The 25,822-nt window shown below is 32.8% G+C and overlaps 3 protein-coding genes across 3 annotated transcripts; 1 reads left to right on the forward strand and 2 right to left on the reverse strand.

Annotated features, from left to right (window-relative positions):
- Positions 1-803: 803 nt before the first annotated feature.
- On the reverse strand, positions 804-14,965 carry LOC149484710 (uncharacterized). The gene is made up of 22 exons (XM_089700900.1): positions 13,802-14,965; positions 13,204-13,356; positions 12,809-12,924; positions 12,531-12,693; positions 12,209-12,341; positions 11,703-11,833; positions 11,285-11,488; positions 10,969-11,112; positions 10,710-10,886; positions 10,233-10,368; positions 9,962-10,096; positions 9,432-9,639; positions 9,035-9,200; positions 8,769-8,930; positions 6,716-8,693; positions 6,335-6,533; positions 5,954-6,137; positions 5,699-5,877; positions 4,883-5,076; positions 3,965-4,159; positions 2,631-3,866; positions 804-2,305 (listed from the first exon to the last, which is right to left on the reverse strand). The coding sequence occupies exons 1-22, from the start codon at positions 14,582-14,584 to the stop codon at positions 2,148-2,150; spliced, it is 7,134 nt and encodes a 2,377-aa protein (XP_089557026.1). The 5' UTR covers positions 14,585-14,965; the 3' UTR covers positions 804-2,147.
- Positions 14,966-17,372: 2,407 nt separating this feature from the next.
- LOC149484711 (NADH dehydrogenase [ubiquinone] 1 beta subcomplex subunit 7-like) lies at positions 17,373-18,521 on the reverse strand. Its single transcript, XM_089700901.1, has 3 exons — positions 18,236-18,521; positions 17,945-18,113; positions 17,373-17,500 (listed from the first exon to the last, which is right to left on the reverse strand). The coding sequence occupies exons 1-3, from the start codon at positions 18,342-18,344 to the stop codon at positions 17,422-17,424; spliced, it is 357 nt and encodes a 118-aa protein (XP_089557027.1). The 5' UTR covers positions 18,345-18,521; the 3' UTR covers positions 17,373-17,421.
- Positions 18,522-23,446: 4,925 nt separating this feature from the next.
- LOC149484712 (serine/threonine-protein kinase Nek8-like) lies at positions 23,447-25,746 on the forward strand. Its single transcript, XM_089700795.1, has 5 exons — positions 23,447-23,533; positions 23,620-23,710; positions 24,092-24,262; positions 25,342-25,502; positions 25,581-25,746. Exons 1-5 carry the CDS (start codon positions 23,463-23,465, stop codon positions 25,744-25,746), a joined length of 660 nt encoding a protein of 219 aa, XP_089556921.1. The 5' UTR covers positions 23,447-23,462.
- Positions 25,747-25,822: the final 76 nt, after the last annotated feature.

Consider the following 25,822-nt stretch of genomic DNA (forward strand, 5'->3'; position numbering starts at 1 on the left):
GAGTCCTTGTATTACAGGCTACAGCAGTATTATACAATATACATGCCAGAGCTAGAGTGAGCTATTAAAATTCGGTCGATCCAATTCAAAACAGTTAAATAAAATTTTCAATAAAGATTTTTAAAAGGAATCACCAATAGATACAACAATCGGATTGTCTGGCAGAAATCGCTTACAGCGATAAGACCGCCCTCTGTACATATTATAACTTGTAGCGCTTTTATTTTGTAATCCTGTATTTTGTGTGCAATAAAGAATGTTTCATTCATTCATTCATTGAACAATCCTTTGATAGGTAGATAAAAATAGTATTTGATTAATGAACAGTCACAGGCAAAGTTAGGTTGTTTATTTGTTCGAACCTACAGGTATCACATGCAATCTTTGCTGTTGATTGGAAGAATTGATATTATGTTATTTAATTAAATTGCAAGAAGTACTTAGGTGCTATTAAAAACAACATTCATCAATCATCGATTACGCTTTCTGTAGATAGCAATATTCTGACATCCTGGGTTGTGTGAGAGGAAGGAACAATATTATGCCATTGCCCGCATAATTTTCTTTTCTACTTCCGTATTGTTCAAAACGCACTTGGGGTATAATTTTGTACGTAGGTGGAGAAATTACGGAAAATCGATGTTTGTTGAGGTAGTTTATATATTATACGGAATATTAGATGTCTTTCGCATTTATTACACTGTCATTAGTATTTTATTTTATTATAACATTTTCTTTTATTAGTAGTTATTAGACTGTTAACAAAACACAGTACTTATGAAATTGAAATAAAACATAGTTCATTTGTTTTGAATTTTTTTATTACATATCGTCGGTACAGTAACTGATTAAAATGCAATGTTTATGTATTGTACCTTTCAAACGCTATTTGTACACAGGACAACATACATACAGTAATTATTATTAGATTAATCTTAATTTACATTATAATGTGAAATATTTCTAATCTCGTTTGGTGTGTATTTTTGCAAAACCAAAAATAATTTAATCTAAATACTTTTCATACAAGTCATCCTGTTGATATAATATGTATAAAAGTAAATGTTCTCTAAGTTTTTATCGTTTTATGTTTATTAACAAAATATCGCCATACACACCAAATACAAACTAAATTTCATCAATTGCAAATCTAATCGCAAACCGATCACATTTATTTGTGTTTAAACACATAAATATCTATAAGATAAATATAAATATATTTATGCATCATAACATGCATAAATGACAATAATAAATGATGTCCGAGATATACTCAGATGTGATTACATAAAAAATGAGTTTCTAGAATAATTAGCGGGCATTTACGGATACTACAACGATAAATATTCCTTACCTATGTTCGACTTAACACTACTTAGCGACTTATCACATACATCGACCAATCCATAGCCGTTGAAATAGAAATACTGCGTTCACAACATACTTTTCTTTTATAATCCGAGTATACACTTGAAACACTAAGATTTTAAAACTTACAGCATCATTTATTCTAATAACATCGTTTTATTCACAAGTTAAAATCAAATTTGTTCATACTCTAATAAGTACTAACGACACAGGAGATCTAAAATAATCGTTCACTCCGAAATGTTAAGCGCATTCTATTTAAACACGAAGTAATCTTATTAAAAAGAAGATCTAACTTGTAAGTAATAGATATATCATCACAAGACGGCCAGGTCCATTGGTTATATAATAATATAGTATATAAAATTAACTACAGCCCTATAAACATACTAATTAATATGGCTTGAAATTAAACGTCACTTTTTTTAATTTCACTACCAACCGTTTAAAAGAGTAATCTCAAAAAAATAATCCAAAAACGCAATAAAATTAAAATATTCAAAAACTGGATACGAAATTTTTCATGAAATTCATTTCAACAAACCGATAAATACACATACAAAATAGTTTTAAAATTTACAATTCACATACATCTCGCACACTGAAATGAGCCCATCTGTGATGATTCGCAAAACGCATTCCTACAACGTGTACTCGAAAATGTTCACTTATAAGAATATCATCGTATTTTTGCAAACACTCGACACAATTACACCAGTTCAGTCTGTACGTTAATAAACGGTGCAGCATTTATTAAATGCATCTTATTGTGATCAATACTACCATTGCGGGTTGGGTGGTAAGTAGGGGTCGGTGGTGGAAGGGTTCGGTGGGGGGGCGAACGGGGCCGGCGGCGTCCCGTACGGGGGATAGTAGCCAGCCCCGTAGCCACCGTAATACGCTGCATTGGGATATGCCCCATAACCCATGCCGTAGCCTGCAAAGTTACATAAGAAAATTGTTACAATAGAACGTAATAGCTGTGATTTATGTACTATTACTTATTACTTTTTATAGCAGTTATCCGACGTACACTTCAAATATAAGTTGTTTAAGAACTATCCAATCGTTGTATAAGATATGATGTGCTTTTCAGTGATGTGTTTGGATTTGTTTAGTGGATGGTTATGAAATTGAGATGAAATAACTTTGCACTCTAGTAGTTATATTGATTATCACCGAAATATTTTGGTAATTGCAATAAAGTTATGTTTTAACAATATTTTAAATAAATTTGGGCGTATTTTATCTATATAGTTTACCTGGATATTGTCCAAACGAACCGTCAGGTGGCGCGCTGCCACTTGGGTATACCGGAGTTGGTGACATAGATGCTGGAGGCCCTCTTAAATGGTTATCATTTAGCGGCTCGTTACTGGTTGTCGTTCCTCCAGTTAGCAGACCACTATGCGTCATGTTTATAGGCATTGACTGTGATTTGCTCAAATTGTACCCATGCGGACTATCCTGAAGTCCTCCGGTCAAATTCGTTTGGCTCGGCGGCCTAGAGTTGTGACTAGGTAGTGGTACTGGATTTTCCGTACGTGGCCTCTGCACATTACCTCCGAGCAAACTTGATACGCTATGCGACATGTTACTCGGTCTTTCTTGAGATTCAACATTTACTTTCTGAGGCGACTTCTTCTTCCGCGATCCGCTTGTCTTTTCTTCCCCTGTCGGAGAGTACGATTGCGTGATATCATCCAAGTTCTTCCGGAAATCTGGTATACCCTCTTTGTTGAGGGCACTTGCTGTTCTTTCTAATTGACTGAGACTAGATTCTGTTGCAGATCGACTAATAGGTCTATGATGTCTATAATTTTTCAATAAGTTAATTTTGCTTTCTCCACGTCCCACAAGGTTTATCGGAGCGTCGTCTTGTACCCTATTTTGAGTTTGTCCTGAGATTTCTGATTCATTTCTATCTGACAATTTACTTTCCAAAGCCTCTTCAGAGGGAAGCTTTTCATCAGTTGTTAGTATTATTGGTGCACTTTCCTTGTTTTCAGTTGTCTCTTTATTTATTGTTTCGGTATCTGTTGGTCCAGTTTTATCACTTAAAGTACTATCTACCTCTTTTTTTTGTTGATCAAAAGTTGGCTTTACATCTGTTTTTTCCTTTACTTCTTCTTCATCGTCACTATCCAAAACTTGTGTCTCTTCCTCAAAGTTCTGATTTTTATTAACGTTTTTTATGGGTTTATCTTTTGGAACTTTAGTTATACTAAGCGAACCTGACATTCCTGGCCTTAGCATTCTCATTTGTGGTGTTGGTAGTTTCGGACGCATCGCAGAATAAGACCTCATTTCTCCTAAACGATTTCGAATCTCTGCAATTTTTTGACCAGGCATTAAAGCTCTCGCCATTTTCTGTCCCATCATTGTTGGTCGTGCTTGAACTCTTTGTAGCCGAGGGCCTCCTTTAGAGGTTATTGTAATTGCCGAATTATTCTTTAAGGACCCTGGTATATTGGCAGAAGATGGCCGAGTACCTAAAACTGAAGAATACAAATACATAGGTATAAAGTTTACCTAAAAAATAAATATTTTTAGCAACATGAAAAATAGGCTATTGTTAAGAAGTAAAAGTAATTACCTTTCTTACCAAGGGGACTATCTTTACCATCGCCAGGTTTCTGCCCTAAGCCTTTCAATGCCGTTTTTATTGCAATAATTTTCCCAGATTCGAGTTGCATATAAATTCCTTTTGGTGATTTCAAAACCATTACACGCTGACCAGCTTTCAGAACAATATTTGTTTTTTCAGATGAATTAGTTGGTATAACCACATCTGTTAAAAAATAAATAATTACGCATAACTTTCCACAATATTATAGATAATGTATACATGATGTCATTTAAACATTAATTGTAGGTAAGTACAAATATTTTCTTTGTACAAATGGATCTCATAATTAAAATAGGCCATATTTCTTTCGACTGTTCTGTTCTATACAACCTATAGATACGATATAATTTATCTGTATTATAAATAAATTTATATCAATCGAAGATACATTTTTTTAGATGTCAAATATTGTGAATTAATTTATGTACGAAGCATTCGGTCATTAAACATAGACACACAATCAGAGACAAAAAACAAGCTTAGCGGATGCCTACGTCCTAACATCTACCAGCATGCCAAATTTCAGCCCGATACGTCCAGTGGTTTGGGCTGTGCGTTGATAGATCACTATATCAGTCACCTTTGAGTTTTATATATGTATATCCATTATCCATACTAATATTATAAATGTGAAAGTAACTCTGTCTGTCTGTCTGTTACTCAATCACGCCTGAACCACTGTACCAATTTGTATGAAATTTGGTATAGAGATATTTTGATACCCGAGAAAGGACATAGGATAGGTTTTTTCCTGGAAATCCTACGGGAACGGGTTTTTCTCTGAAAATGCGGGCGAAGCCGCGGGCGGAAAGCTAGTAGATTATAAACTACAATACTTACCAAGTAGCAGTGTCATTATACAATATAATAAAGTACAATAGTTACCAAGTGGCAGGGTCATCTCCTGCGCGGTCATGCCCTGCCGCCGCCACACGTCGGCCGGTATCCACCGCGCGCCGTGCTGCATGGGCCGCACGGACGCGACCGGCCGCTGCACGAGGCTGCCGTCCGCCGTGCGCACTGTGCGGTACGCTGTCGTTGGTTTGGGAGCTAACGCCGCTTTCTTCTCTAGCTCGTATCTGTACAGATTCATGATATGAACTTCTATTTGATATCTGAATAAATTGTGTTTTGGATTTGTTTCAAAACGACAAAAGAATAGTAGATAAATATTTTTGAAGTCAAACTTATTTATCGGGGTTGGAAAAAAATTAAGTGAACAGTTTTCCGTTACGCGCCATCTTTTTCTTATCCCTACCACGCGTGATTCGACGTATTTCTGTAAAGTTTCATATTCATACTAAATTATTTTTTGAAAAATAAGGTCATAAATAAGTTTCACTTCTTACGTGTGTGTACACTAGTACACGCACACATTTTTTTAAACTATCTGGTAAGTATAAAAATGTGGCTAGCTAATAACACCTAATCCCTGCCAAATTATTATTTTTACACATATAATGTTATATAAAAATAATAATAGGGGATTATATGAAAATGTACAAAACTTGTTGAAATCTTTCTGCAAAAAATCATGCTTAGTTGTTAATGCATATCACAAAATAATATTCTTGTTTCATATTATTTATCGTTAATAATATCTAATAAAACTTATCGAAGCCGTTTCTTCTTTACATTTCAAATACATAAACATGAGTGTAAAGACGTTTAGAGAGCAGCCATAAAATTAAACTTAATTACCCTCTTTGCGCCAATCTTTTCTCCGCACTAGACAATTTCTTCTCTTTTCTGTCAACTAACAAGGATTCATGTTGGAAAGGTTCCTTTGTCAAAAGTTTACTATGTAACGTGATGACGCCTTGCATCAAAACATCGATGTATTTGTCTTTATGTTCTAAAAGATCTTTCGGTTCTGATTCCTGGTGAATAGAAAAATTAATTAATATTAACATTCAATAAAATAGTATTTAAAACATAAAAGGCGGAAATAATTACCTTTTCATCATTATCAAAGCAGAGATTTGTGATTTCCTTCATAGATAAAACTGCATCTGGGTTACATTCGTCAACAACTCGATCGGCCATACCTTGTTTATTGATTTGACGATCATATATTTTCTTCTCCAAACAACAATCCATTACGAAACGATATACGAAGCACGGTTTCTTTTGGCCATACCTTAAAAGTTTACACACAGTTAAAGTACATATTCTATTTTTTTATGTAATCTTTCTGCATTTCTATTGTTATCTTATTTTTCGCCTATTTCTTTTCTTCACACTTGCAATTAGGTTTTTTTAATAAGAAACATGGTACATGTGGCGAAGGGCTTATAAATAAGATATAACTAATTAATATAATTATTAATTACAAACCTATAAACTCGACAAACAGCTTGAGTATCATGGCAAGGGTTCCAGCTGGCATCAAATACAATGACACGGTTCGCCCCAACGAGGTTGATACCGAGCGATCCGGCTCGCGTCGATACGAGAAACAAATAGACATGTGGGTTTGCATTGAACTCGTTAATAAGTTTTTCTCGTTCGAGGGCGTGTGTGGAACCGTCCAAACCTTGAAGAATGAAAACATTTTATTAATGACCAAGAAAAATATAATATACCTCATATAAATATGCCAAATACCTCGAGTAATTCAAAAATCATATTTTTTGCTTTTATATTTCAGAAATCATTTTTAACCTATGTTGTTTATAATTTTGCTCCTGAAATAAATTGAAATAAAATTATACTTACGGAAATACGAAACATTTCTTTCCCAAACTCGATTACTGCCTGGAATGTAGTTCCGCTCCAAGTAGTCTTCAATTAAATTTAAAGTGAATAAACTCTGACTGAATAATAATAATCTATCGCCTAGTTTTATGCTCTCATTCAAAATGTAAAAGAATAATTCCATTTTAGCCGAGTTTTCAATCAAGCCAGGTATGTAATCCTTCAACAAATCTGTAGCCCAGTCGTATGTCACTTCTTCTGCCTTCTTAGCAAGAGCCAATTCTTCCTCTCTATTCAACTTCTCTTCCTTCTCACTTTGTTCTGATTCAGAATCGTCGTTCGTTTTTTCTTTGGAACTTTTTCTATCTTTTCTACCTTTCGGTTTTGCTTTGCCCTTAGGCTTAGGTTTATCCATTTTTAATTTTTCCTTACCTTTACCTTTCCCTCTTCCTTTTTTTGGTGTTTCAGGTTCCGAATCAGAGCCACTCTTTACTTTATCAGTTTTTGTCATATTATCAGTTTTAACACCATCATTATTTATAGGCGGTATAGGCATAACATTAATGTCTTTTCGTATTTCATCTTTTACAATCTTTTTCGTATCCAAATCCTCTATTTTCACTTCTCCGTCAGATTCAGATTTAATTTCCATTTTATCTTCAGATTTTATTCTGTCGAGTTCAGTCTTTAACGTTTCTGTTATCGGCCACGATGTGACTGGACTTCCAGAACTAGCGCTGCATAATGGAGGTTTAGTTTCCATCGATTGAGGAAAGTTGGAAAATTGATTATAATCGTTGTTCACTTGTGACTCTGGATATGAAGTGTTAGGTTGATTATAATTGTAAGGATTGCCGTAAAGCGGAGGGATATTTTGAGAAACATTTGGCTCATGTTTAATTTCCCTTTGACAATAATTTTGATCCAAGTTATTTTCAGTTTTAATAGGAGCTGGATTTGGCAGATTGTCGTGAGGTGGGGCATTTCTTGGATAATTAGGATAATTTGTAGGCGGATTTCCATATTGATTATACGTGGAGGAGTTTGTAGCATATGCATTATTTTCCTGATATTGTTGAGGTGGGTAATTACTAGCATAATTTTGGGGAGTTTGATTATTGTTCGGATATGATTGTGGTGTTCCAGCAGTGGTATTGTATTGACCATAAGAGGGGGGATTTGCATATGAACCTTGGTAGGACTGCGATCGTCTTTGATTATCATAATCTGATTGATTGGGAACAAAAGGAGGTGTATTATTATTTGGATAGGCGGGATTGTTTGATTGGGAATTGTTGCCTGGATATGGAGCGTTACTTGTAGATGTTCTGTTTTCTGGGTTTGATGCAGACACATCACCAGTAGGATACGGTGTGTTACTGTGTGGTATACTGTTACTGCGATATGCCGTATTGCTTGTCGTTGCATTATTTCCTGTATATGATGCATTATTTGGCGGAATATTATTTCCTGGGTACGTTGGATTGTTTGTTGGTACGTTGTTTGGATAAATCGGACCATTTGAAGGACCACTGTAATTTGGAGGATATTGCTGAGGATTTTCAAACCCAGGTTGTTGATTGGCATTAAAATTTGGTGGTGGTTGACTATTTGGATATTGTGGATTGTTGTAGTAGCCAGAGTTTCCATAGTAGCTATTATTTCCCCAATAATTTTGATTGTAGCCCTGTTCTGGGTTATTTTGTGGGTACTGATTTGGATAATTGCTGTCATAAGGTTGTTGCTGAGGATAATAATTGTTACTATACCCCTGATTGTACCCTTGGTCAGATGGATAATAGCCTGGTCCGGAATTTGGAAACTGTGGGTAGTTGGGTGGAGGATAATTTCCCACTGGTCTATCGGGTCTATAGTTACTCGGGCCATAAGGCCCGTTGGGAGGATATTGTGCGCTATTAAAAGCATTAGGTTCTTGACGAGGTTGTACAGGCGCTGTGGTATTAGGAGGTATTGTAGCTGCTGGTTTTTTCAATGCCCCCTGAAAAATAATTAAGTTTAGTAAAGCAAGTCAAGTAGTAACAACACTTAGAATTGAATATTGCTATATACTCACGCGAGCCTTTCCTGGACGTCTTCCTGGACCTTTCCCATTTTTCGCTCGCCCAGCTTTAGTCACTCCACCTATTTCTTCCAAATCTAAGTCTTCTTCAATGGCGGCATTTACCTCACTTCGCTTTCTCAAAAAATTATACAGAACATCTGGATGGTTCCATATCTACAATAAACAAAATGTTAATTTCTAGGTTGTAGTGTTTATTTATTTGCATAGCACTGCACATATTATAATGCCATTAATAATAATTAATGAATCGAACATACCTTACAACAAATCGCGAACGCTTTGAGTGGATTAGGTACTGAAGCAGATCTAACAACTTCATTCATAAACCTATCGTACAATTTTCGTTGTAACGGTGTCATGCGCACCAAAAGGACATATTCTTCTTTTTGTGGTAAAGTCGATTGTAAAACTGCATGTGATCGCCTGTGAATATATTATGTAATAAATATCTTAGATAAAAATAAAATACAAACGGTAAATTAAATGTTAAGTAAAACACAAATGATAAGTTGTACAATATGTACATCATTTGACTTATTAGAAGAAGAAAATGTCATTTTCTTTCATAAATATACAATATGGTCATTATACATTCATTTAAAACAGCAAATATGACATTTAATATTCTAATAATTTATTTATTACAATAATTACCTCTGTACAAAACCAACAAGCAGGGAATGCAGAACATGAGCTCTATATCTCATTAGTCTGATATCTTGAGGTGTGGAGTCAATACATTGACCATTCTGAATAGGTCTCTCAAACATGTTGCAGAATTCAGTTTTACTACCCAAGTAGTTAGGACGTACAAAGTCCACCATACACCAATATTCTAGCAAATTGTTTTGTAAAGGATATCCTGTAAAAGAAAAAAAGGATTAATTTTTATCAGTTACTGTCCAACACTTCTAATCAGTTTGCTTTCACATGAAATTGTTGTTAACTCAGAGGGAAAGTATAAAAATATTTTGAATTGTGAATGTACATATTTACTTAAAATTTTCTTATATTGAAATGATAAGAAATTAAGAAATGAGAGCTTTACCAGAAAAAACACATTATTATTTTTTTCGAGTAGATATGGTTTTTTTAATACTCAATTACATAATATATCACGGATGATATAACACGGATCCCAAAATACAATTCGGATATAGTATTTTATATCAAAATAAAATTACCTGTAAGTACAATGCGACGTTTCGTTCTCATTTGCTTGAGCGCATACGAAATATTGGAGTGTGAGTTTTTAATTCTGTGTCCTTCGTCACAAATGACCAAATCCGGCCCTGGTTTAACCAATGCTTCATACATCTCTGAAATAATTATTGAAAACATTAATAAAACACATACTTAGAATTATTATAAATGCAATGTTAAAACACTATTTTTTATATTAAAGGAACTCTTTGGACTTTTTAACTGGACATTTAGTTGTTACATTTCACATACCATCTAGAAGCTTTTTGTCCTCATCATTTGGTGTGTCATATTTTTTATCATCTTTTAGATCTACATCAGCTTTGAGAAGATCTATTTCTTCTTTGTCAAGTCTTGGATCGTCAGAAGCTTTTGTGACATCAGAACCCTGAAAATTTTTCATTATTAACTAAAATTTTTATGTATAAAATACATTCTATAAAGTTTCCTTTCCTATTCACTTTAATTATATAAATATACTAGCGGTCCGCCCCGGCTTCGCCCGTGGTACATATTTCGCAATAAAAGTTAGCCTATGTTCTTTCTCAGGGTCTAAAGATTATCTCTGCCAAACTTCATCAAAATCGGTCCAGTAGTTTATGCGTGAAAACCATACATACATACATACATACATACATACAAACCTTTCCTCTTTATAATATTAGTATAGATTATGTTGAAACGTTCATTCAGAACAGTCTTTATATCATTATTACTTAAAATACAAACCTGTGTATCATCATTTCCTACATCAGATTTGTCATGTTTCTTGTCTTCCTTCTCTTTTTCAGCTTCAAGTTTTAGTTCCGCTTTCTTTTTCTTACGAGGTTTTTTGTCTTTTTTCATACTTAATAATCTGAATAATTCGTAACCTATCATGAGGACACCACCTTTTGTTGTCCAATCCTAAAAAATGGTATTGTAAGAATTAATTACATATTTACATACTGCAAAAAATATATCAAGAATATAATATTGTGTTTACTACCTTTACTACTTTGGCACGCATTTGTAATGTTTTGTGACTATCGTTTAATACATATATGGGGAAATTTCTAGGTCGTACTTCACCATGCGCCGCTAGGGGGCTATTTGCGGCATCTACCGGAAGCCACATGTTAAACTCTGCTACCTAAAAATATAAATGTTATGTTCATTTATAATTTCAAAAATACTAAATAAATTTATTTTGTCAAGATCAGAATAAATGTAATAATCAATCCACATTAAAAATGATCCATATTCACCTAAATACGATAAGCATTTAAATAGAAAAACAAATTAAATAAGATCCTATTACTTACCCAATTTTGCAGTGTATTAATGGGCATGATACATAAAACTGTTTTTGATGTTGTATGACGTAGAAATATATCACAGAAGCATACTATTTGTAAAGTTTTCCCGAGACCCATAGAATGGGCCAATATACAACCAAATCCTGTTGATGTTGAAAACCGTTCCACTGATTCTATTATATTGTCAAACAAAAATCTCACACCACCAATCTAAAAGATAAAATAGTTTATGAAATACATATAAAACATAATATAAGGGGTGCAAAAAAGTAGCTTTATTCATGTGAAAACTTAATATTGTGATGAAAATTCTAATTTTTTAGTAATACTACAAAAAGACTATTGTTTAATTATTCCATATCAGGCCTTTTAATTAAATCAGAAAAACAAAATCTGTTTCAAAGCAAGGTAACTTTGAACATACCTGATGTGGTTTAATAACTCTGGCGATTTGTGGGGCTAAAAATATATCTTCTTCATTTTCAGGATGACCTATATTAATTTGAACCCTTCCTTGCTCATCAGGTGTATTGTATGCATCATTTACATGGAGGCCTGTGAAATAATGGATATATACTATAAGTCAAAAGACAATGTTTATAGCATAAATGCAGTTAATTTATTCATGAATCCATACTAATATTATAAATGCGAAAGTAACTCTGTTTGTCTGTCTGTTACTCAATCACGCCTAAACTACTGAACCAATTTTCATGAAATTTGGTATGGAGATATTTTGATACCCGAGAAAGGACATAGGCTACTTTTTATCCCGGGAAAATGATGCGATCCCGTAAATCCCACGGGAACGGGAACTATGCGGGTTTTTCTTTGACTGCGCGGGCGAAGCCGCGGGCGGAAACCTAGTATGTATATAATTTACTTTAAGAAGAATAACCAAAACATAAATACACATAATTACTAGATTACCAGAATTACTAGGGTCATCTTCAGCTTCAGGGCTAGGTGGAACCTCCGAATCCGATAGCATTATACAATCATCTGAATCAGAAGATGACGATGATGATTCCTCACCACTGCTACTATCTACAATTTCTACTACCTGAAAATTTTTGAGCCCAAACTTAGTAAGAAATGAGAATCCTAGTAATGATATATTATGTGAGAAAAATTGTTTTGTTTAAGTCAAGCAAATTGTATTGTTTAAGTCAGTATCTTACGCTAAATAGACTTGGTTGATTTAATGAAAGCAATATCATTACTTATCAAACAAACTACATATTTCATTTACCTCTTTTTTATCACCCTTTTGCTCAGGTTTACTCAGTTTTTGAGCTAAGGTAGTAATGGATGTTGTGGGTTTGGGCACCTTTGTCACTTCCAATTGGCCCTGTTTCACTGTAGTTTTCTTCATTTCTCCTGATGGTAATTTAACTAACACTGTGTTTGGTAAACTGCAATCATAAGCATAAGCTGCATTTTGCCATAAATTTGTATACACAAAAATATTTTCACAATTCAAAAACTTCAATAGAAAATTAAAAAGCATTTTATTTCATTAAAACTTACTTTAGCTTCTGTTGCACGGTTCCAGATTTCTTTAATAATGACGAACCGCCTTGCAATAGTGATAATGTTTTTTGGTGAATTTTATTTTGTCTATTTATTGCTATTTGCCTTTGTACCTGAAATAATTATTTTGTGACACATTGACTTTTATTATATTGTAAAACAGGATTTTAAATTTTATAAGAACTAGATACACTTATATAAACAAATTCACTAATAAGTAACATTATTAGATCATTCCTCCTAACATCAATAGTACAAAATATTAATAATTAATGTGATAGTGTCTGGAAATATATTCACCATAATATATTTTCTATTTTTCCAGTGTTATAAAATAACAGTCAGACATTTTTTTGTAAAAAAAATGAGGTGTACTGTATATTTATAATTACCTCTCTTATTATCCTTTGCTGCTCTTGTACTCTTGCTAAACGTTCTGATTCTTGTCTCTGTGCTGTCAACGTAGAAGCATCTAGGTTTTTTTCGTCCATAACTTCTCTTATATTGCGCCTTACATTTAAAGCATTTGAATTCAATAATTTTTTCTGTAAAATAAATAAAGTATAGCCAATAAAATTTGTGTTATTTTTTTAACTGACATAATATTAACAATTAATTAAAAATGATTAACTTCTCCCTCATAATGTGATCATGATTATTATTATAATATTTAAATATGGTTTTGCATAACAGATGGACAAATAATTACTGCTACTCCTGTCTTATTTAATACTAGCTGCTCCGTGCGGTTTCACCCCCGTAGCTACACTCTTGTTGCCCGTAGCGTGATGATATATAGCCTATAACCTTCCTCGATAAATGGGCTATCTAACACCAAAAGAATTTTTCAAATTGGACCAGTAGTTCTCGAGATTAGTGCGTTCAAACAAACAAACAAACAAACTTTTCAGCTTTATAATATTAGTATAGATTTAAAAAAATATAAAGGTCGACAGCAAAATTATTGTTACAGAAACAAATATAAAATACCTCATCATCCATTTCGGCTTTTTTGTCATCACTCTGTTCATTGTCTTCAGTCTCAGATTTATTCACTGGCTTAACACTGATTTCACCCATGTCTTTTAACTTTTCAGTAATGTCAAAGCTCTGACTACTATCCTCTTTTATATCTAACAAATCCTCAGGCGTTTTTTCTGCACATAATTCACTCTCTTCCACCTCAGTTATTTCAACATTTTTTGATAAATCTAAACCACTTTCATCTATAATATCACTAATAGAAAGAGTTTTAGGTTTTTCTGAATCTGAAGTAGATTCTGAAGGTTCAGTTTTTATTATGTCTACAACTTTTTGCTTTGCTTCAACAATATCACCCGTCTCTGGGTCTATATAACTCTCGTTTTCTTCGTTCAACTCTTGCACAGCATCAGGATCTACAGTAAACTCTTCCTCTGATAAACCATCACTATCTGTATTATTATCCTCACTTGAAAAGTCACTAAAATCTAATAAATTATTACCAGTTAAACTTCGAATTTTAATACCTGTGTCTTTTTTCAATTTTTTTGTGAAATCGTGAAAATTCCGCACTGCTTCCATTTTTCGCTTCTGGCTCATACGTCGGGGACGTGCCACCGGTCGCCGACGAGAGTTCATAGCAGCAGTTTGTGCAAAGTGTGCACGCTGAATTCTAGCAATTCTTTCTTCTTCGTCCTCGCTGTCCATTATATCCTCCTCGGATAATTCTTCCTCCTCATCACTATTCTTCGTTTTACTTCTTATAGACATAGTCCCACCAGTGTAGTTCATGGTAAACAAATAAATCGAAAACTCGAATTTTAGCTTAATTTCATATTTGTTGCTTTGAAGAATTTCTTAGTTAAATTTTAAAACCGCCAGTTTATTTATAAATTGCTTGATTACAATTTAGTCCATTTTTATAAACATAAAATTCATGACAATTCTTTGTACATCTTGATCAAGACGCGGTGTAAAATGTTTAAAAGAAAATTAATGTATTCATCAATCTTAGTGCCAAAAATATATCAAAGCGGTACCATATAATGTTCACACTCAACTATTTTGATTAACGATTTACTTATTATGTTATTGCAATTAAATTTTCGGAAGCCATTACTTCCGCAATAAATAGCATTTGCTCTAGTACACATATAATAATTTGTGTATTCGACAAGCGTGTTTACAAAAATTGTTAAAGTTTGATAAACGTATTGTAACTTTATCTGTTAATGACATTAAGGTTTAAATTGAAAAATTAGTTTTGGAAAATCCTTACTAATAAGTAACGCGGTACATTTAAAACAGCAAACGAAATCGAACCTTATGGATGTGTCAAAATTAAGTAAATGTTTCTTTGAAATGTCTTTTTGATAGTGGCAACAAGGCTTACTCGACTTGTCATTCTTGTAACTGTAGTCTATGCCAAAAATGCGTTCAGTATAATGGATTAGCACAGAGCATCGTAGGTTTGATAAGTTAATAATTTATCGTTCAGTACGTATTCAGTTTCAACTTTCATTCGATATCGTATCTCATTTAGAACATTAAAATAGGTACAATTTTTAATTAATGCCTTAGGCAATAAAAATCTGTAATTTTAGCAAGTTTTTAGCCGAACTTTGGATAAAAAAGAGTTTTCTTGGAAATTTTTCAAAATGGCGAATAATATACACTTATCAAAGAGATGGTCTTTTGGAATTTCAAGTTTACCTTTTACTATCTATGCTTTATTTGACTGACCGGTTGGCTTGGTTGGTAGCAAACTATGGTAGCAAAGACTACTACCACACCCCGGACACTCCATACAAAATGATCGTTTTGACAGTCACAGTGTAGAGACTGCAAATGTGTGTGTTAACGCTTTATGGTTGGCACATTTGTGACTAGCGTAAAAAAAATACGCGTTTTTCTGATGAAATACATCCGTAAGCAGCACAATATCTAACCATTTTCTACGAAAAACGATAATCACAAATCCAAAATAATAAAATTACTTTAAGTCAATTTGATTAATGTTGTCAATCTTCGTTGCGTATCGTCCTTGCAGAAAAATATGGCCCATTTTATGTCTGATCGCGCGGGGGTGAGGTAAGTTTAATTTTGGCGGGAGGCGGAGAGTGTCCGTTCTGTAGCGTTTAGCTACTATTATGTATTCTGTGCTACTACTAACGGCACACTGCAGTTCACTAAAAATATTTGTTTTGATAAAAATATTATAATATGATCTTTAATGCTATATACTTAAGTAACTTTTTCCTTATATGCAGAAGCTTACCAAAAACGGTCTAAGCGAGAGGTCTCCCAAAAGGAAATAGCCCTTTTCTAACGTTTTGACAACTTATTACTCAACCAATCATTGACGCTTATGTAGAAAATGGTAGTTAGGGTGACCATGATTTTTGTTTGACTTTACACCATCTCACACACACACCTATACGTGTTTTAGTTTATTTTTTCATACATTATGTAATCTATGTACTGTATACTGTACATTTACCCGCTTGCTATCTAAGAAATGTGTCCCTTATTTTTTTAGCCGTGGTCACCTAGTTAGAAAGAGACAAGCTGGGACGAAAAACACTCTCACTCGGATCGGTGTTTATGCCATGGTGCACGGTCTATAATAGTTAGTAGACTTTGGTTGGTAGTTACCCTGCCTTCCAAGCCAGAGGTTGATTCCAACTCAGGGCAAATATTTGTGTGATGATTCATCACTGATGAACATGGATGTTTGCTCTGGGTTTGGGTGATAATTATCTATACATATAAGTATTTATTTAAAATTATATAATTTAATATTTAGCCATTTGGTTTCCATAACACAAGCAAAAGCTTAGTATGGGATCAGATCATGCCACGTGTGAAAAATGTCCTGAAATATTTATTTTTATTTTTTAGCCTATGCTCTGCTCGCCTGGTGTAGACCTAAGAGCGTAAACGGCACTTTTAGGGGGTACCCTAGGGTATGGTAGTAGGGTATGGTAATACCCTATCACTGAGACTTTGCTGTTTGTCCGTCTATTTCTATCTCATGAACCATGATATTGAGACATTTGACAATTTCAGAGAAAATGTATTTTTATTGCCGCTATAATATGTGTAACAACCAATATTTGTGTGTCTATATAAATAGGTCTATCAACATCGGTTTAACGGTTCGGCGTAACAGATGAAAAAAATTATAATGTTATGTAGTATTTAGTGCCACACAACCTCTATTAAAATTAAAAGAAACACTGAAATTGATATATATGTATGTAATTCCAAATTGTATTTTATTATTTGTTTTATGCCTGGTTTACATTAGTCCAGTCCAATGATAGATCCATCTAAAAAAGTATGCAGTCTTGTAAATGGTTTGGTTGTCAACTTTTATATCCAGTGCAACTTTGTGAGTAATTGGAATAATGTACTGGGTACATATCCAAGCTGGACTGGATTCTCCATGGGTTACTGAATAAAACTAGAACTGGAAGAAATCTATAATAATGATGTAAATCAGCATAAAGCAAAATTATCAGGGATGTTGGTGAAAGTCCTTCTATTCTTAGTCCATTTGCTTATTGAAAGAATAATATTCATTACTGAATCAATCTATTTCTTTATTTACATTTGGTTTTTATAAATTAAGCAACTCCTACAAGGCGATTTTCACGAATACGTAGACGGCGTTCCCGCTCAAATTCCTTCATCCGCAGAATATAACTAAAAAAAAAAACAATTCAAATTTAAAGTAAGTATTCTAAAAAATCATATTATAGATAGTTTAAGTTATTAGTTTAAATTGTTTCATGACAATTTATTGAGCACAAATAATTACATTTAAGTATTCTCAATGAAGATCTATTCAGTATTTTGGTAGTTTATATTTTAATAGTGGAGGTAGCCGGCATGTGACCAAGATCAACATAATATGTAAGATCCATTAAGCCCATCAAGCAATGAAGCTAGTTATTGTAACTTTTATATCACTGGTTTAACTCATAATAAGCTAAGATTTGATAGGTGATCAAGCCCATCATCAGGTACTAGGTAGGTAAAATTCTTAATGATCTCATTTCATGTCAAATTTAATTAAAAATAACCCTTGCTATAAGCATTTTTAACATATTTATTATTTTATTTATGGAATAGGTATATAATACTTACTCTTGGTGTTCACAATTTAAATAATCGTGTTTCTCGTGAGCACATTTGTAAACAAGGGGCATATTTTTATATCGGCATACTTGATATTCCAGCAAGTAATGGGAGCAATAGTCACGATACTTTGGAGGAATTTTCGCAGAAATTAAATCTTCTTCTTTGGCTACCATCTCTGTGAAAAAATGAACCTTTTAATAGGTACATGGGAGATTACATAACCAAAGTTCCAATAAAATAATAGTTCTAAAATTATATAAAGATCTAAAAACTCTCAATAATTAATGGAATAACTACCTCGCTGTTTTCTTTCGTATGAAAATCCATCCTGAGAGTTAAAAGTCGGTTTATCATCCATATGTAAGTCTAGATGTCGGGTATTAAAAGTTCCCATAATTTGCCCCATGATGTTGAAAAGTTTATTTTCTGATATAAATACTTAAATTTTGAGTCTAAGGTGGTAATATAAATTTTACTGTGATTATTTAGAATAATCACAGTATTTACGAAAAAGCCAAATAATAAGGGGTTTTTGACAAATTGGCAGGAATAAACATTTAACCTCAGATCAGAAGTCAGAACTCAGAAAATGTCAAGCAAGGATGTCAATTGTCAAGTGACAGATGACTCATGACAGTACACGTCATGGGGCTACCAGGTTCTTGATTTTCAATAAACATTGTTTCTATAATAAGTTGCTTGTTAATGAAAATAACTTTGTTTGGTCAACTCTTTGAGTTAGTTTTCCTAAAACATTTCATTTTATACCTTTTTTTATACATTCAGCTAAGTACTTGAAAATCTCAAACATCAAAATTTAATATGGTTTAGCTCGAATTACTTTTAAGTAGATACACAATACCTACCTACTTTACATTTTACAAAATAAGTGGTAGGTACCTACTCATTTTGTATCACATTCGTAGGTGGCTTGAATCGATGTAGGTATATAATATTGCAGTTGGTTTCGTAAGTTGAACTCTTCATTGGTATTTGGTATTCATTTCACTACGAACACTGTACAATAATTGCAACCAAACTAGATATGAGATTAATTCCAACAAAAATATTTTATTCCCTTCTTTACATTCACATGACAATATGTAAATGATTATTATCTATCGAATGACGTACTAATTTATGGTTAAAAAACTATATAAAATAAATAACCAGAAGCAATTAATAGAAAAGGTCTTACTAAGATCACGTTAGTTTCTATTTATTACTTTGTGTTAAGGCTGCAGTCTAGCAAAATTGCGTTTTCAACAAGTTATTTGACAATTTTTTCCCGGCTAATGAAATGATAAACTGAATTTTTTTTTCTTGTTTATCAATTAGTGTTATATACGCAATGCGCGTGAATTTTTTCACATTTATAAAGTTACTTTATGTTACCTTAATCAGGCCTTAAAGATAAGTCTCTTTCCCCCAAAGACATTTCGAGCTAAGTTTGTGCACTCACTACGTTGCAACCGATTACAATTTACACAATCTGATCAGCGCATTATTATCCTTATATAGTCGTTATTAAAAACTGCTGAATACAATTGCCGAAAAACTTATGATTTTCTTAATTAGGACGTTATAAATTCATTAAATTTCCCATTTTTTGCCTTACAAAATCGATTGATAAATACTGCTAAAAGTTATTTTTTCCATTAATTTATTCGAGTTGGTTGAAGACCAATGAGTATTAATCCTTTAAAAATTTTTTTTTTTGAATTTTGATAATTCTTTAAATATTAAAAAAATATTTAAAATAATAAGTAAAAATCCTAGCGAATTTCTTTAGTCGCGCTCCTTGGGCCGGAGCGTTCTGACGTGTGCTCTACGCTCGATTTTCCTTCATACCGAAGTGAAAGTTGCTCTACTTCATTAAATTTAATATTTTTGTTAATTGATTATTTTTATCTTAGTTTTGTGCAAATATTCGTATTTTTAAACATTTGATTTCGATATGGAAAATAAACGAAAAAAATACGCGTGTAACTACTAGAAAAAAAATTATCTTTGAACATAAAGTTAATGAAACCAAATAGATTGCAAAGGTGATTGGCAACAATTTCTTTATTTTACGGGGTGTCAGTAAAGGGATGTATATTTCTTTAAAACTAAAGTAAGCTCATAAATTTTCTTATAATATAATTTTTTTGAAGTTCCAAAAATGTTTATTTTTCGTTTGAGAAATACGAAATATAATATAAACTTGTATTGAGAACTTGAACTTCCCAAGTTCATCCGGGGAAATCCCCATACGGGGAAAATGATTTGTTTACTCCAAAATTGATCCGAGGTGTTTTAATTTTTTCTTCTAGTCATTTTCAACGTAGCGGCATGTTGTTTGATTATTAATTTTGTAACTTAAATACAGGATGTTGGTTTTATATTCTGATCTTACAGACGCGCTGACAAATTTAGTCCACCATTTCTAGTTTAGTCTACCAACTCTAAGTACCAATATTAAAACGAATGGACGACGTCATCACATCATCAAAACTCAGATGTCATGGAAGATCACAATAACATAGAAAATTCAGTGGGGTTGAGAACTAAACAAACAGAAGTAACAGAGACGCGAAGAATAAAAAAAGAGGACGAAAACGATAATTCGTTGATGCTTTCCCTTTTCGACGTATTGTTAGGGTACATCACCAATCTGCAAAAAACAAAACTGATAATTCCCAATTGCTGATTAAAAATGAAAAACAAATAATCGACAACAGTGGTGAAAATTTGCTGATCACAATGAAACATCCTTCAGTGGTAGCAGATTTACTCATTTAAAATGTATCGGTGAACAGCGTAAAGGAGAGGAGGACAGGAAAACATTATGAATGTGGATGGTGGATTGTATACAGGGTGTAATCGATAAGTATGTGCAGGCGATTATGACGTTATTATTGCAGGTATCAAAAAACTTAAAACTGATATCGAAATTACTTTACCTAATGAGCAAAATGACAATAATAACTTTTTAAAAGTATAACGAGAAATATCTAAAAAAATTACTTTATACACTCCCATATCAAAAAGGGAAAATGGGACTAGTAGAAGTTAAATGTCTAATTCCGGCAAAAGACATGAATGCGGAAGATGCGGTTAAAAAAAATTTAATATTTGAAATACAATGCAAAAAATAACACTTTTGTCATAGATAAGAATCATGACTATTTTTTCAAATTCAGGGACAACTAAACGTTGCAGAAGCAGAAGTCTGCTTATTTGCTGTTTGGACTGGAGTGAATCATTCGTTAAAAATAGAATATATAAAAAAGTATGTAACGTTTAGGCAAAATAAAATGATGGACCATTATCAAGATTTTACATAAATTGCCTACTGTCAGAATTGATTGATTCGAGACTTCAGCATTCGATGCCCATCAAGGACCCATCCTATATCATTCAAGCGATTGAAAAAAAAGAGATTAATCCAGTGCAACCGATAAAGCATCAGAATGCTAGCAAAAGATTTATTAGGTTTATCAATATTAATCTATATATTATACATAATATAATAAATCTGTAGAAGACGCGAAGACTGACATCCGCGCGGACGGAGTCGCGGGCGGAAGCTAGTCAGAAATAAATATCTTTTGTTTTCATCTGTGTATTTTTCTATTTAATAATTTTTTAACACAAACATTACATTTTTTTTATTATATACAAAATTTGTTTATCCGTTTTACTGAACAACTTTCACTAAGAAACTTAGGTCGAAAAAAATGTATAGAGTTATGCATTTTGTATGGAAAGCTTATTTTTTTTTATATTTCGTCCAAATTTCTTTGTAAAAGTTGATCAGTTATATAAACATGAAGTTGAAGATATCAATAGAAAGTATTCGCAAATTTTGTGTACTGATAAAAAAAAATCACCCGGTGTAATTTTCACGAAAATTGTTTCAAATTGTCATTTTTGGTACTTATTACGAATATTAAATTATACGAATGATTTAATTTTTAAAAATTAAGTGGAGCAACTTTCCCTTAGTACATTTGTATTATTTACATATAGGATGACAGGATGCATTTGTTTGCACTACTAGACCAAGCCCTTAAGGTTTATATTATTATTGTTTTTTATTATTTTGTGTTATTTAAAAATAACACGGACAGAAAACTGAGTTTATACTTATATTATGCCTACGTATCAATATTACATGTATAATAATATATAAACATGTTATTATATTACATATATGATTTTATCACTAAAACCTTTACAAAATACCTATAAACATGGACGTATAAAAAAAGACAGACGCCGTTCATAATATATTTTCCTGCGCGGGTTACCAGCGCTAACAAGCGCCGATAAGCGCTTTTAAGTTTCAAGCTTTCTTTCTGAATACGCCCTTAGATATAAGCTTCTTGGTCACAGCACAGTCCATATATACAATATTATGGTGATAATTATGGTGATATTAATTTAAAATACACCTTATTTTTTTTTGTGGTAGCTGTTGCATTTTTAGGGTTCCGTAGCCAAAATGGCAAAAACGGAACCCTTATAGTTTCGTCATGTCCGTCTGTCCGTCTGTCCGTCTGTCCGTCTGTCACAGCCGATTTACTCGGAAACTATAAGTACTACAGTGATGAAATTTGATGGGAATATGTGTTGTATGAACCGCTACAAAAATATGACACTAAATAGTAAAAAAAAGAATTGGGGGTGGGGCCCCCCATACATGTAACTGAGGGATGAAATTTTTTTTTTCGATGTACATACCCGTGTGGGGTATCAATGGAAAGGTCTTTTAAAATGATATAAAGTTTTCTAAAAAACATTTTTCTTAAAGTGAACGGTTTTTGAGATATCAGCTCTCAAAGTCGTAAAAAGTATGTCCCCCCCCCTCTATTTTTATAACTACGGGGTATAAAATTCTAAAAAAAATAGAGGTGATGCATGCTAATTAACTCTTTCAACGATTTTTGGTTTGATCAAAGTATCTCTTATAGTTTTTGAGATAGGTTGATTTAACTGTAATTTATTATATTTGCTGCTACGGAACCCTTTGTGCGCGAGCCCGACTCGCACTTGGCCGGTTTTATTTATTATATTATGATCTTGAATATACATTTATCTTTCGAAAATGGATGTTGCTGTAGCCTTAGAGCGTATACGCACTATGCGGGTAGCCGCATTGCGGGTAGCCGTCCGGCTGACCGCAAGCACAATTATGTACGTAATATTCATTTCTATGCGCACTGTGCGGTCTGCGGTAGCCGCATCGCAGTGCGCATAGAAATGAATATTACGTACCTACATAATTGTGCTTGCGGTCAGCCGGACGGCTACCCGCAATGCGGCTACCCGCATAGTGCGTATACGCTCTTAGATTACAAAATAAAATATTTGTAATCTTAGGCTGTAGCATTATCGAAAAAAATCACGTTTGCTTGTCTATGGTAAATAATTAAGTTTTTTTTAAATAAATGTGGGTACTGCGAAAAATCGTACCTTTTTTCTAATACACGAATATTTCTATATAGTTAATTGACATTAAATTCAGGCATTAAACAACATGGATGTAACGAAAAGATTTAAGAAAAACAATTTAAAAGTTTTAAAAACAATCGGACAGGGAACTTACGGGTTTGTATTATTGTATTGTTCTTTTTCCATTTTCAGTTAGTTTAAAATCGTATTTCATGCCTTGTGACCTAATTCACGTCTTTTAGTAACGTTTACTTATGTGAGAAGCGGAAGGATAAAGAATTAACAATCGTTAAGGATATAGAACTAAATATTAAAATACCTGCACATAATAAGGTAAGTCTAGTAATATTATAAAATATGTTTTTTGCATACATTATATATAGGTCAAAGATAAACGGCAGTATCACGAGCGCATAATATCGTTCGTTCATAATATTATTAGCGTAAATTTAATTTACATAACTAAGTATATATAAAAAAAAATCAGTAGGTATTACAATTTTTGTATGCATCATGCGATAATTTGAGGATGTTATGTGAGGACGTGAGATGTATTATTATATCATTGTATATCTTCGCATCCCAAATATTTTTAAAATTTGTATTTTTCAGGCCACGATCTATCCATTATCTATTTGGATAGTTACCTACAGGCAAAAGTAATACAATAAGTACTTACCTAATTAATATTAAGTAATTTTTGTCTATTTGTAGGACATTGCTAATGAGGTCAATATTTTGTCATCTATGAATCACCCTAATGTTATAAAATTCTATAATTGTTATTATGTCGAAAATCACGTTTTAATATCAATGGAATATGCAACTAGCGGAAACTTAGCAGAATACATGTATCAGAGGTGCCCAAAGCTCATAAAACAGCAGGTATAAAAAGATGCATTACATTGTATATTACACGGATCACAGTTTTTTATAGTAACTATATTTTAACATACATATGCATTTCAAAATCAACGGGTTTTATTCCTGGCTAGGAACCTGGCAGCTTGTTCGCAATAATGGTGATAATTAAGGTGATAATAATTTAAAATACACCTTTTTTTATTTTTGTGGTAGCTGTTGCATTTTTATATGATCTTGAATATACAATTTATCATAATTCGAAAATGGATGTTGCTGTAGCATTATCGAGCAAAAAAATCACGTTTTCTACATTATTGGAGCCCCCCTAAATTTGTATTTATTGCACGCCTCATAAGCGAAGCGTTGAGGTGGGTACTACTGTCACTTCGCGCAAAACATCTGATTTTTCAAACTTAAAATGTCTTTATGTATCATACATTGCACTTGTAAGATAATACATACACACACATATTAAGAAAAAACACTATTTTTAACGTTCATGATATTTTTGATGTCATTTTTGTTATTTAAACTAGTTAAAAAACAGTTTAAAAAAGTTCTGTCTTGGACGTCCGTGTGTCTGTATGTGCGGATCCTTTTTCTTGTTAACACGATAGCGACCGAAATACTTTACTAATCGAGTCTTTTTTTTCTCTTACGCATGAGTATGCTCAGGAATAGAACCCTTTCATTTTTCAGGGTCTGATTCGATGTGGTTTAATTGTTATTAAATAAACAAAAATAATAATTAATAAATATTTATTAAAAAAAAATTATGAGGCGTGCACTTTTGGATTTTCCAAATTATATATTTAGCTTTTTTAGCATTTGCTGTTTTAGTAGCAGCAGAAATACATCATCCCTGAAATTATTGTATATTTAGTTTTATTTATTTATTAAAGCGTTCAATTGCTTTTTAAAATATTATCTAATTGAGAAGAATAGAAGGATCACGGGTGGCCAAAAGGTCAGGAGACGCAGACAGACAGACAGACGGCGAAGTCTCAAGGACCCGTTCCTTTCGGCAAATAAAAACACCACATAAGCTACCCGCATTTACATATATTATTATGTGCTTAAGATTTGAATTTTATTTTCAGGAAATTTTGTTTTTCTTTTGTCAGGTGCTCTTAGGAGTACATTATATCCACAGTTTAGATATAATTCATAGAGACCTGAAGGCAGAAAATATATTACTGACAGGTGAAAATGGTGTATTAGTAAAAATAGGAGATTTTGGGATATCTAAAATGTTAGCAAGGTAACTAAAATCTGTATTATTCTATTACATAACATATTTTAATTATCGTGATAAGTTTTAATGACATTCGTATTTTAGTGCAAAGAAAACTGCGACTGTAATTGGGACGCCTTATTATTTAGCGCCAGAGCTTTGTGAAGGAAAGCTCTACGATACTCTTAGATTACAAAATAAAATATTTGTAATCTTAGGCTGTAGCATTATCGAAAAAAATCACGTTTGCTTGTCTATGGTAAATAATTAAGTTTTTTTTAAATAAATGTGGGTACTGCGAAAAATCGTACCTTTTTTCTAATACACGAATATTTCTATATAGTTAA

This window comes from Colias philodice, chromosome 11 (assembly GCF_061535455.1).
Source record: "Colias philodice isolate Cphi_HAF_F1 chromosome 11, ilColPhil1 Martin Lab GWU primary, whole genome shotgun sequence".
NCBI lineage: Eukaryota > Metazoa > Arthropoda > Insecta > Lepidoptera > Pieridae > Colias > Colias philodice.

Bases quoted from the DNA above. Each gene is read 5' to 3' on its own strand.
- LOC149484710 (XM_089700900.1), bottom strand. From the start codon at position 14,584: ATGAACTACACTGGTGGGACTATGTCTATAAGAAGTAAAACGAAGAAT. The intron at 12,342-12,530 runs GTAAATGAAATA...AAAAATTTTCAG, and splicing joins AAAAGGGTGATAAAAAAGAG to GTAGTAGAAATTGTAGATAG. The intron at 11,834-12,208 runs GTAATCTAGTAA...ATTATTTCACAG, and splicing joins AGATGACCCTAGTAATTCTG to GCCTCCATGTAAATGATGCA.
- LOC149484711 (XM_089700901.1), bottom strand. From the start codon at position 18,344: ATGGGGCAAATTATGGGAACTTTTAATACCCGACATCTAGACTTACAT. The intron at 18,114-18,235 runs GTAGTTATTCCA...ATTTTTTCACAG, and splicing joins ATACGAAAGAAAACAGCGAG to AGATGGTAGCCAAAGAAGAA. The intron at 17,501-17,944 runs GTAAGTATTATA...TTTTTTTTTTAG, and splicing joins TTAAATTGTGAACACCAAGA to TTATATTCTGCGGATGAAGG.
- LOC149484712 (XM_089700795.1), top strand. From the start codon at position 23,463: ATGGATGTAACGAAAAGATTTAAGAAAAACAATTTAAAAGTTTTAAAA. The intron at 23,534-23,619 runs GTTTGTATTATT...CACGTCTTTTAG, and splicing joins ATCGGACAGGGAACTTACGG to TAACGTTTACTTATGTGAGA. The intron at 23,711-24,091 runs GTAAGTCTAGTA...GTCTATTTGTAG, and splicing joins AAATACCTGCACATAATAAG to GACATTGCTAATGAGGTCAA.